The sequence below is a fragment of the Dryobates pubescens genome, chromosome Z (assembly GCF_014839835.1).
Source record: "Dryobates pubescens isolate bDryPub1 chromosome Z, bDryPub1.pri, whole genome shotgun sequence".
Taxonomy (NCBI): domain Eukaryota; kingdom Metazoa; phylum Chordata; class Aves; order Piciformes; family Picidae; genus Dryobates; species Dryobates pubescens.
The window spans coordinates 134,464,135-134,476,964 of NC_071657.1; the positions used below are offsets into that span (position 1 = coordinate 134,464,135).

The window sequence follows — 12,830 nt, forward strand, 5'->3', positions numbered from 1 at the left end:
CAAGAGCACATTTCTGGCTCACGGTCATCCTTCCATCCACCAGGAGCCTCAGGTTCCTTTTGCCTTCACTGCTCTCCAGCAGGCCCTTCTCCAACCTATACTGGTACATGGAGCTGTTCCTTCCCAGGTGCAAGACTCCATGCTTGCCCTTGTCGAACTTCATCAAATTTCTCCCTGCCCAGCTCTCCAGCCTGTCCAAGTCTGGCTGAATGAAGCCCTTAGTACGCCAGTCTAAGGCAGGGAAATCAAGACTGAAATGTGCACTCTAAAATGTTCCTTACTGAAAGAAAAAAACCTAGGAAAGAGGAGGAGAACAGCAAATCAGAGCACAGCTCTGTCCCTCCATCCTTGTCCACATCTCTGTGTGCATTTGTCACCCTTTTGCAGTCCCACATCCAAAACACGAGGGTCTCCAGTAAGTTTTTAATTAACAGGGAGCTGTTTGTATTCACTGAGACAAGACAGCAAGTTTTTAAGTGACATTTCTTTTCCCCCATTAGAGGACTCACCTCTTTTGATGCCACTGTACGAACTGATACGGTTATCTACCAACAAAACCAGGCCACAGAGAGAGGTTGAGTAGAGAGACATCGCGGTTTGAAGCCTGTGAAGCTTTACCCCACTGCGATGATTGCGCTTGTGCTTGCAGAAATCCAGCATGTCAGCTCTCAGTAACCTCAAGTTATGCATGGTCTTCAACTGAGCTCCTGTATGGAGTATCACACAGAATCTTAGGGGTTGAAAGGAAGCTTGAAAGGTCATTGAGTCCACCCGCCCTGCTACAGCAGGATCATCTACAGCAGGTCACACAGGAACACGTCCAGGCAGGTTTTGAATGTCCCCAGAGAAGGAGACTTCACAACCTCTCTGGGCAGCCTGCTCCAGGGTCTGGCATCCTCACAGGGAAGAAGTTTTTCCTTCTGTTCACATGGAGCCTCCTCTGCTCCAGCTTGCACGCGTTGCCCCTTGTCCTGTCACTGGGTATCACTGAACAGAGCCTGGCTCTGTCCTCCCAACACTGCCCTTCACATATTTATAAACATGAGGGAGGGCACCTCTCAGGCTGCTCTTCAAGCTAAAGAGCCCCAGCTCCCTCAGCCTTTCCTTGGCAGGAAGACGTTCCACTCCCTTCATCATCTTTGTGGCTCTGTGCTGGACTCTTTCAAGCAGTTCCCTGAGGTCCTTCTTGAACTGAGGGGCTCAGAACTGGATACAATATTCCTGATGTGTCCTCACCAGGGCAGAATAGAGGGGGAGGAGAACCTCTCTTGACCTACTAACCACAGCCCTTCTAATTCACCCCGGGATGCCACTGGCCCTCTTGGCTGGACCATGGCCATCCTTTTGTTCTTCCCCTACACAGCTCTCTAACAGGACAGTCCCCAAGCTCTACTAATCTATGGAGTTGTTCTTTCCCAGATGCAAGACTACACACTCATTACACTTGTAAAATCATATAAATGGTTTTAACACACACAGAGTAAAAGAGGAATCTCAGGATTGTAATTAAAATGCAAGGGATCAAAGTTCTTAAAACTCACTTTTACACAAACATCAGAAATTTACAAAGAAACAGTCAAAATGCAGTTTTGTCACCCACTGCTACAAGTCAAGGCAGACCTATAACCAAAATGAGCCTCTTTTCCCATTATAAGGCTATGGATGAAATACTAATGCAGCCAAACCAGGCAGTGTAAGAAGCCTCCATTGCACAAACGATAAGGAAAAAAGTAACCATCTATTTTTTCTGTTGATTAGTCATGGGGATTGTATTTAACACCTGTATTTTCATACCAAACACAGGGAAAATCAAAACACAATTTTTAACCACACTGTGTTTTGGTGTGTTGATGCTCTTTTCTACACTAGTGACCTTGCCAGAGAGGATAAAAACTTGCTTCCAGAATGTTTTCTAGTAAGTATATTTCAGGCAGCTAGACATTGTTTGCTACACTTTATATCATACAGTACTACTTTTACATATGTGAAGAAGAAATACAATGTGGAGAAGAAACACTAAACAATGTATTATGTACACTAACAAATGCTGTAAGTAATCCATGGCTTAGATACATTATTTGTTAGCACCAGTTATTATGTCTGGTTTTGCTGGCAGTTTACTTCACTTACCCAAGTGAATAGTAAAACTTTCTTCTAACAGCCTTTGATCTTCATAAATTCTTCCATTTCCTTCTACTGATTCCCTCAGTTGGCTGGGCTGAACCTTAATTTCATCACTGTAATAACAAGAAACACACTGCAAGGCTTAGCCTAATTTTTGGTCAAGAGCAACAGTGTTTTGTGCAAGCTACCCAAAGCCTTCTCAGCTAGTCTGCGGAAACCAAGAAACTAAACCTATTTGGAGGAGCTTCACTCATCTGAGGTTTTGCTTTCCCACTGTGCAGGAAGAGCAGGCTTCACTGTCAGACTGACATTGCCTAGTTCATTTATATAGCATCATGAGGCTGAGAAATAACATTACAACACTCAGTTGTAAGAACATAGGAATAAAAGGGAAAAAAAAGAAAGATTTTCAGCCTACTTGTAACAGCCCAAATCTTATGAAGCTTCCAGCTAAAACATTTCTTTTTCTCCACACAAAAATGGGAGGTGAAAAACAAAACAAAAGCCAAATCAAGCACTCAGTGTTCAAATTATTGTCTTATTTTACAGCAGCAGGAAACCAGAATGTGGAAAGAGGTTCACAAGGGTTAAGTGTGAATAGCCTCTGTAATGTCACTATCTTTACAGACTTGTGGTTTCATAATCAAAGCTAACATGAAAATTCCATGGAAAGAGATTTGGTGATTGGTCTCAGAGCTTAAGCAGACTGTCACTACTGCAGAGGTGTTTTCCTGGTCACTAGGTTATAAAGAGGCCAGCTTGTTTGTGAGCTGCACAGTCTCAGCACACTCTGGCACTACCCTGAGCACTACAAAAGACTTCCAAAGCATAAATTCAGGGAATAATAATCCTGAGGAAAGCAGTGAGAAATCTAAACATAGAGCATGCTCTTTGAATGTATTTCCCCTCTTCTCCCTCATGTTCCATACATTCAGCTTCCTTATCCCAAAAGGAAGCACTTCAGAGGAAGTGATGAAGTATTTAATGCCTGCCTGATGTCACTGACATCCACCTTGCTTAAAGGTAGTGTGTTTCCCATAAATTCCTTACTGCATTCACCTAAATCTACTCAAAACAGGCTCTTCCACTAACATGAGCTATGCAAAAGCATCAGGTTTTGCTCCTTCTGTTTTCCTATCAGTAGCAAAGGTGGTGGTTACTAATGGTAAAGAATAAGGATCTCCCCACGTTACTCATTGTGATTTCCCTGCCACTTCTTCTACCAGAAATCTTTTTCCCTCAAGCACTCACCACAATTGTTCACACTAAAAAATGTCATTTTTTTCAGATGTCTAGTGATGAATATTTAAAGAAGGGGAAAAAAAAAAAAAAGAAAAAAAGTAAAAAAAGAGAGGCCTATTAATTCAATGTCTCCCACTGTTACCACTGACTAAGCTACAATTATTCTGCAGAATGTCCTTAAGTGGTAACAGAGAGTATTGCAAAATAGTAGAAATTGTAAATAAAGGTCAAATAGTAGAAATTGTAAATAAAGGTCAAAGAGAAGGGAGACCCCACCCAGCTGAAATTGTAGTTTAGTTACATGACAACCCTTTTTGGGACAGAGAGCTTTTAACACCACACAATGAAGAGACTCCTACAAGTATTTAATTATGACAGGGGGCTTTGGCTTTGAGTATTCTATTTAAATGGTCACTGGGAAATGAAGGTTATATAAAAGCAAGTCCTTTGAACTGTGACAGATGGAAATAAGCATCACAGAGAGACTAAATACCTGATGGAGCTGTTGTTGGGATTTTTTAGGTCCTGATGAAGCTTTATCACCCATTCCTGATATTCCTGCTTCTGGATAGCAGTAGACTGTTTTAATTCATTGGTCCATTTGTTCTCCAAATCCTAACAAAACAACAGTGACAACTTGCACATTCTGGGTTTTCTCTTTTAAAGACAATTATTTGCATGACATATTCTAGCTCACCAAAACTAGTTTACCTGCTGAGATTCAAAGTGCTGAGCTGCTAATGAATTTACATCTTGGTCTGTTAGCGATTTCCCTAGTTCCTGCATCACCTTATCCATTTCAGCTCCTTGTCTGAAAGAGAAGCAAAAATGTAGGTTTACAACAACCACAGCTGAGGCAGGCAGGTAAACACCAGGAAAAGGGTGTGTTCAGTCTATTTTTAGTAGTCAGATAAGCTTCCACTCAACTTACATTCAACAAGGGGACTTGGAGTTAAAGGGACCACTGTGCTACCATCAGTTCATCCAATACCTCATCCCTCCTTAGTTTTCTTAATCCCCAGCTTCACTTAGCCTTTCACATTCAGACTTTTCTTCAGCAAGGAACTGATTGACCCCAGCACAGATTTAGCAATGAATACCCACAGAACAAATGTGAGATGAGGGTCAGGGATTCCAAGCCAGCTCCTGTGTCAACAGAACAACGCCTACACTCATCTGGAATAGTCTCAGCAGCTGCCACCAACATACAGTGCTTCTTGCTTAGGACAAACAGATATGATCAATTCCATCAGTCAATACACAGCATAGCTCTTCAGCACTCCTCCTCTTAGGATTAAGTGTTCTTTCTTCTATATGCATATTTGAGAAGAAGCAGCAAGGAGCAAAAAGGTTTGGTAACACATCATTGGCAACATTTAGCCCCTAACTAGTACCATTCAGTCTAGAAGAAAACCAGAATCACAGAACATATCTGGTGGGGGGAGACCTCAAAGGTCATCCAGTCCAACCTTCAACACAGCTCAACACTACACCATGTCCCTAAGTGCCAGGTCCACATGCTGCATGAACACCTCCAGGGATGGTGACTCCACCACTGCCCTGGGCAGACCATTCCAAAGTTTGAAAACCTTTTCAGTGAAAAAGTAGTTCCTAATACCCAGCCTGAACCTCCCCTGACACAGTTTGGAACCGTTTCCTCTGGTCCTGTCACTTGCCATCGAGAAGACCCTGGCCCCTCCTTGCTCCATCCTCCTTTCAGGTGGTTGTAGAGAGCAATGAGGTCCCCCCTCAGCCTCCTCTTCTCCAAACTGTGTAACCCCAGCTCCCTCATATGCCCCTCGCAGGCCAGGTGCTCCAGGCCCTTGTTCAGCCTCATTGCCCTTCTCTGGACACACACACTCCAGCACCTCAATGTCCTCCTTCCTATAGTAAGGAGCCCAGAACTGAGCACAACACCTGAGGTGTGGCCTCACCAGTGCCAAGTACAGGGGTTGATCACCTCCCAGTTCCCACTGGCCACAGGGTTTCTAATCCAAGCCAGGATGCCACTGGCTTTCTTGGCCACCTGAGCACTGCTGACTCATTCAGTCGACCATCAACCAATCCCCCCAGGTCCTTCTCCAAGTTGCAGCTTGGCAATATTGCTATGTAGAATACTAAACTAGACCTGCTGAGAATATTCTGCACCTCACAAGCATCTATCATCTACACTTCACCTATATTGGTGTGTCTTCGTATTCCTTAACCTATTCTCCTTAAAGGGAAACAAAAAGGGGAGGGGAGGGAGTGGGGAGGTGGGCGGGAAAGAAAAGGAAACCCAGCATCGCGTGTGTTCCCTCTTGTGGGCAAAGCAGCAACCTGCAGCTATTCAGAAACTAGGTTCCTAAAGTTCAAATTCAGCAGTTTCTGATTTTAAAACTGGTCTTTTGCCCATATTTTCATAAAATTGATTTTCTAGATATCCTAAACACTTTATGTTGCTAGACCACTTCAGTGTGGATAGAACACTGGAAATCAAATATTGTATTAACTTTGACAGCCTCAGCTTTGATTATCTTCAGTGACTCAGAATGAGATAGCTGACTCTAACAACACAAGCTAAGCACCAAAACCCTTTCAAGAGGGAAATATAAAATGGAAATAGGGCTTATATAGTGAAATACAAGTTGACACATGATGTTGTGTACACATCTTAGAATCATAGAATCAATAAGGTTAGAAAAGACCTCAAAGATCAAGTCCAACCTGTCACCCAAAGACCTCATGACTACTAAACCAAGTGCCACATCCAATCCCTTTTTGAACACCCCCAGGGATGGTGACTGCACCACCTCCCTGGGCAGCACATTCCAATGGCTAACAACTCTCCCTGTCTAATTACTCCCAAGTCTAATCTTGTGGCATTTAATAAGGGGGAAAAAAGAAGGAATACCTTTCCCGTAGTTTCTTCAGTTCCACATCTCTTTCACTTATTAATTCTGAGATGCTAACAAAATAATTGTGTTCCAGGTTTAACAGCATTTCAGAAGCTGAAGAATGTATCAGATCATGATAAACATCTGCAAAATCTTCATCCCAGCTGGTTTCCTCAGGTTTTGCATATTCTAACGTTGTCTATGAAAAGATTTGAAAGCATAGAGTATGGTTCAGGACACAGAAGGATCCCTCGTACCATCAGGAAACATCAAGGTTTTGACTACAGTGAGGAATTACCAATTTTCAGCCATTAGCAACAGGAAAAGAACAAAATTACCCCCAAAAAACATTTGCAACTGACTTATTTTAGATAAGGCCCAGGGTACTAGCTGTGTAAACAATCTTTTGCTAGAAAGGATGACTAACCTCCAACTTCACTAGTTGCAGATTTGAGAAAGGCTGTCTTTACTGAGCACGGAATGACCCAAAGATGCCAGTCTTGCTGGCTCCTTTATATTGAAACACACTTTACACATGCAATCATTCCCACCAGATTCAGCTGAATTGAAGTTGTATCACTGAAGTGTAGGTTAGAAATACCAAAAAATAACCTAATCCTAACCCTTGTACTCAGAGGCCAACCTGGCTCACACAAATCACTAGCACAGAAACCTGTGAACTCCTCAATGCTTTATCACATTCCCATCCTCACCCAATACACACTTTTCCTTCACAAAGGTTAAGCTAACTTCATTTTGTTGACACTCATTAAGGCAGATGATTTGCTTCCAATTCTCGTTCTAAGAGAGGTATGTCGTGGAATTTTTCATTCTTCTGTATTCCATGACAGGCAAACTCAATTCCCATAATTTCTTCCTCAAATGCTGCCGTTTCTATCATTCTTTCTCTTTGCTAGGACTCCTCCAGTTCCTTTTGCATTCCTCCTTAGGCTCAAGGTGAGGAGAAAGTTCTTCACAGCAAGAGGGATTGGCCATTGGAATGTGCTGCCCAGGGAGGTGGTGGAGTTACCATCACTGCAGGTGTTCAAGAAAGGATTGGACGTGGCACTTGAAGCCATGGTCCAGTTAGTCATGAAGTGTTAGGTATTGGGTGATAGGTTGGACTTGATGATCTCAGAGTCTTTTCCAACCTTGTTGATTCTATGATTCTGTTTTGAAGTTCACACACAGAACAGGATGCATAACTCCACTGAAAGCTTCATCATTGCTAAATAGAATCATAGAACTGTTAGGTTTGGAAGGGACCTCAAGTATCATCTAGTTCCAACTCCCCTGCCATCAGCAGGGACACCTCACACTAGAGCAGGTTGCTCAGAGCCTCATCCAGCCTGGTCTTAAACACCTCCAGGGATGAGGCTTCCACCACCTCCCTGGGCAACCTGTTCCAGGGTCTCACCACCCTCATGGGGAAGAACTTCTTCCTAACATTCAATCTGAATCTACCCATTTCTAGTTTTGCTCCATTCCCCCTAGTCCAATCACCCCCTGACACCCTAAAAAGTCCTTCACCAGCTCTTCTTGTAGGCACCCTTAAGATACTGGAAGGCCACAATAGTGTCTTCTTGGAGCCTTCTCTTCTCCAGACTGAATAGCCCCCTCAGTTTGTCCTCATAGGAGAGAAGGTCCAGCCCATGGATCATCGTCATGGCCCTTCTCTGGACACCTTCCTGCACCTCCAGATCCTTGTTGTAATAGGGGCTCCAAAACTGGATAGTCCAGGTGGGGTCTCACTGGAGCTGAGTAGAGGGGGAGAATCACCTCCCTCGACCTGCTGGCTATGGTTTTCTTGATGCAGCCCAGGCTGCAAGGTCACACTGCTGGCTCATGCTGAGCTCCTCATCCACCAGCACCCCTAAGGCCTTTTCTTCAGGGCTGCTCTCAAGCCAGTCCCTGCCCAGCCTGTACTGGTGACTGGGATTGCCCCGACCCAGATGCAGGACCTTGCATTTGGTCTTATTGAACCTCATGAGGTTGCCACAGGTCCAACTCTCCAGCCTGTCAAGGTCTGTCCAGATGTATCCCTTCCCTCCAGGTGTGAGCTGCACCACACAGCTTGGTGTCATCAGCAAACCTGCTGAGGGTGCACTTAATGCCACTGTCCATGTCACCAACGAAGATGTTAAACAGGACTGCAGCACTGGTCTCCACTTGGACCTGGGCCCATTGGGTGCAGCCATCAAGCCAGTTCTTTATTCACTCTGTGGTCCATCCATCAAACCCATATTGCACCAGCCTAGAGACCAGGATGTCATGCAGGACAGTGTTGAAGGCTTTGCTAAGGTCCAGGTAAATAATGCAAAATTGTCACAAGAACTCAGGAAATGAGCTTGAAAAGTCTCTTCCAACTATATACTTTCTCTTTGGAGTCCTCATTGTGATTATTGAGATTCAGGATAAGAGTACCACTGTACAAGCTCTTGCTCTGATTCTAATGCACTTTAGCAAGTCTATTTTTGTTGGAATGCCACTAGCTGTTTACCTCTCTAATTTGTATCTTTTGACTGTACTAAATTCAGGAACAACTTGACTGAGAGCTTTGGAGGATGAAGATTGAATGATCACTTTCACATAATAAACACAAAAAAAGGGTAAGAATTGACCACTGAAAGTGAATTCCAGAGTAATTTTGCATCTTCATAGCTGTGATTGTCTGTACACACACACACCCACCCTCACAAAGCAAGTCCTGAATGGTAACTTTTCAGCCTCAATCTTACCTCTTTGTAAGCTTTAGCCCAAGAATCTGCCAGCTGGTTTATGTCTACTTTTCCTGATTTCACTGCTTCCAGAGCCATTTCAGCTTCTCTGTCATAATCTTTTATAGTTTCCTCTTCTATGAACTTATGAAGAGATTCCTTCAGGTCTAATGTAACAAGAAGAGAATGCTCCATCAATAAAACAGGTCAGTGAAAGTACTGGAAACATATAAATAAAACTTTTCTGAACACCTTTTACTTGAGCACCTTACTTGACAGCATTGACAAGAATTTTCTTTAATGTTTTGGTGTTTTGAAAACATTTTTTTGAAGGCTGTCTTGGTAAACACCCTTCTTCTGCTCTCTTAAAGCAGGCTGTGTCCAGTTCTGGGCCCCTTGGTTTAAGAAGGACATTGAGACACTTGAATGTGTCCAGAGAAGGGCAACGAGGCTGGGGAGAGGCCTCGAGCACAAGCCCTACAAGGAGGGGCTGAGGGAGCTGGGGTTGTTAAGCCTGGAGAAGAGGAAGCTCAGGGGAGACCTTATTGCTAACTACAGCTACCTGAAAGGAGGTTGTAGCCAGGTGGGGGTTGGTCTCTTCTCCTAAGCAACCAGCACCAGAACAAGAGGACACAGTCTCAAGCTGTGCCAGGGGAAGTTTAGGCTGGAGATGAGGAGAAAGTTCTTCACTGAGAGAGCTGTTAGCCATTGGAATGTGCTGCCCAGGGAGGTGGTGGAGTCACCATCCCTGGAGGTGTTCAAGAGGGGATTGGATGTGGCACTTGGTGCCATGGTTTAGTCATGAGGTCTGTGGTGATGGGTTGGACTTGATGATCTTTTGAGGCCTCTTCCAACCTTGGTGATTCTGTGTAGGACACTTTTGGATGTGGACACTAATTTTTATAGAGGCAATTCTTACCACTTTCTATAAAGCATGGCAGGTTGTGCAGAAGCATTAGACGTCCATGCAGATGGCTAATATTCTCTTGCACAGGGAATTTGAGAGGGACAGTAAGCACCAAATGTTGATTTCCAGCATTGAATTCATACACATAGTCTCTCTCCCTAGTGCAGGTCTTCCCTTTATTAGGCTTCATCTTCTTGAGTTGATTTTCTGCATTAGAAATGAAAATGACATGAGTTATGTTCTTCTAAAATTGTAAGCAAAACTCCTAAATAAGGATGGTTTTGTTCATAATTAACAGTTGTGATAAGAAAACTTCAAAAGCCCAGGCTTTTTATTGGTACTCTAAGAAGAGTGTGTCCAGCAGATCGAGGGAGGTTCTCCTCTCCCTCTACTCTGCCCCAGTGAGACCTCGAGTACTGCGTTCAGCTTTGGGCTCCCCAGTTTAAGAGGGACAGGATCTGCTGGAGAGGGTCCAGGGGAGGGCTATGAGGATGATTAGGGGACTGGAGCACTGCCTGATGAGGAAAGGCTGAGGGACTTAGGACTTTTTATTCTGGAAAAGAGAAGACTTAGAAGGGATTTAATAAATGTTTATAAATATCTGAGGGCTGGGGGTCAGGAGGGAGGGGACAGCCTCTGCTCACTTGCTCCCTGTGACAGGACAAGGAGCAATGAATGTAAGCTGCAGCACAGGAGGTTCCACCTCAACACGAGGGGCAACTTCTTTACTGTAAGGGTGACAGCATTGGAACAGGCTCCCCAGAGAGGTTGTGGAGTCTCCTTCTCTGGAGACATTCAAGGCCCATCTGGATGTGTTCATCTGTGACCTGAGCTGGACTGTATGGTCTGCTCTGGCAGGGGGGTTGAACTCAATGATCTCTTTGGGTCCCTTCCAATCCCTGACATCCTGTGATCCTGTGACTTACAAATATATAGGTAGGAACTGAAGCAGAAATATTAGTCTCCAAAATATTGAATTGAGTGTATCAATACATGAACTTGGGTAATTACTCTTATAAATTACAGTAGGCAGAATTTGGGCAAAAGAAATCTTCATAAGTAGCAAACTAACTGAGACACTGGAACTGCTGCCAAGCAGATCTCAAAATCTGAAATCCTTCACAATGCATTTGGCTTTATTTTCTGCCTTTCTGCAGGTGGTAGACTTGGAGGAGCAGGAGTCTGCAAACCTCTTTAGAGAATACCCATTTTGTCACTTTGAAACCTACTTTAGGGTAGATTGTCATTATTATTAAATAATAACTATAAAAATAAGCCATAAGAATAGCAAAAGAACTGTCCACAGTACAAAAATACAAGATGGGAGCATGTAGCTGTGTCAGTAATTCCCTCCACTGAGGAGGGAAGTTCCATTCCTCTCTTTTGAGCATTACCTGCAAAGCTGGACACAACACTCCATCTGAAATCTCCTCAGTGCTTTACCACTGCCCAAGGAGAAGTAGAAAACAGAAGAAAGAAAAAAAGAAGGGTGAAAAAAAGGAAAAAAGGAAGAGAAAAGAAAAGGACACAAAAGGGGATAAAAGTCAAAAGAAGGAAAAAAAGGAGGAAAAAAGAAGAAAAAAAAGGAAAAGAAAAATAAGGAAAAAGGAAGGAAAAAAGGAAGGAAAAAAAAGAAGAAAAAAAGGAAAAAAGACAAAAAGGAAGGAAAAAGAAGAAAAAATAAAAAAGAAGAAAAAAGAAAAAAAAAGAAGACGGAAAAAGACGGAAAAAGACGGAAAAAGACGGAAAAAGACGGAAAAAGACGGAAAAAGACGGAAAAAGACGGAAAAAGATGGAAAAAGACGGAAAAAGACGGAAAAAGACGGAAAAAGACGGAAGGAAAAAAGGAGGAAAAAGAAGGAAGGAAAAAAGGAGGAAAAAGAAGGAAGGAAACAAGGAGGAAAAAAGAGGAAAAAAGGAGGAAAAAAGGAGGAAAAAAGACAAAAAGGAAGGAAAAATAAGAAAAAAAAAAAGAAAAAGGGAAAAAAAGAGGGAAACGAGAAGAGGAAAACAAGAAGTAAAAACAAGAAGTAAAAACAAGAAGGATAAACAAGAAGGATAAACAAGAAGGATAAACAAGAAGGATAAACAAGAAGGATAAACAAGAAGGATAAACAAGAAGGATAAACAAGAAGGATAAACAAGAAGGATAAACAAGAAGGATAAACAAGAAGGATAAACAAGAAGGAAGTATACCTTCCACAGCAAAATTTATGGGGCTAGTTTATAGGAAGATTTGGTTTTGTTTTGTGAACATGCTGAAGACTAGGATTAAACAAATCAGCCACAAACTGCTTCACCCTAACAACAAAAATCTCAATGGAAGCTCATCCGAGGCTGTCTCCAGGTCTTCTCTCCCTCTGCGATGGGGAAAAAGGATTCAAAGGACACTAGTCACAAATACGACGCTGACGAACGTCTTGCTGCTGCTCCCCGATTTAGTGGGGAGGAAAAGGTCCGAGGCAGGTGACAGCCGCTGCCTCTGACCCCAGTGCAGCCCCAGCAGAGAGGGACAAAACCTCTTCCCCTAACCGGCGCTTGTGTCCTCAGCTCCAGCTGAGGTACCAGAGAGGTGGCCCACGCCACGACAGCCAGCACAAGGTCTCTTGAAAAAGAGGAAACGAAACTGCCTGCGGGAGGAAAAGGCCTGCAGGACGCCACCCACCTTCACCCCCCACTCCCGGGAAGGCTCCAAAACCCCAGGGTAAACAGCCCCTCAGCTCGGATTGTGCAGCGCCCACAGCCGCTGGAGCCGCTTTCCTCGCCGCGACGGACACAAGCGCTGTCCTCCTCCCTGTTCGCTCACCTGGGTTCCGGACAGACAGGTGAGAGGAAGCGGCGAGCTACGGCACAGGGGGTGCGGTTCATCCACTGAAAAAAGGCGGCGGCAGCGCCGCCATCAGCTCCCGCCTCCCTGTTGGACCCTGTACGTCCGGGGCCGCAGATTCGACACAGACCCGCTTC

The 12,830-nt window shown here is 43.9% G+C and overlaps 1 protein-coding gene across 2 annotated transcripts in view; it reads right to left on the bottom strand.

Annotated features, from left to right (window-relative positions):
• The window catches only part of CZH12orf4 (chromosome Z C12orf4 homolog), a 30,865-nt gene extending 18,102 nt beyond the window's left edge, over window positions 1-12,763 (bottom strand). For both annotated transcript variants that reach the window (XM_054178862.1, XM_009901459.2), the window contains exons 1-8: window positions 12,532-12,763; window positions 9,879-10,073; window positions 8,981-9,126; window positions 6,260-6,441; window positions 4,078-4,177; window positions 3,860-3,981; window positions 2,131-2,237; window positions 510-707 (exon numbers count right to left, since the gene is read on the bottom strand). In XM_054178862.1, the coding sequence (XP_054034837.1) occupies window positions 510-707; window positions 2,131-2,237; window positions 3,860-3,981; window positions 4,078-4,177; window positions 6,260-6,441; window positions 8,981-9,126; window positions 9,879-10,056 (1,033 nt within the window). In that variant the 5' untranslated portion in view covers window positions 10,057-10,073; window positions 12,532-12,763. The remainder of the gene's footprint in view (window positions 1-509; window positions 708-2,130; window positions 2,238-3,859; window positions 3,982-4,077; window positions 4,178-6,259; window positions 6,442-8,980; window positions 9,127-9,878; window positions 10,074-12,531) is intronic.
• Between the last annotated feature and the right edge of the window lie 67 nt (window positions 12,764-12,830).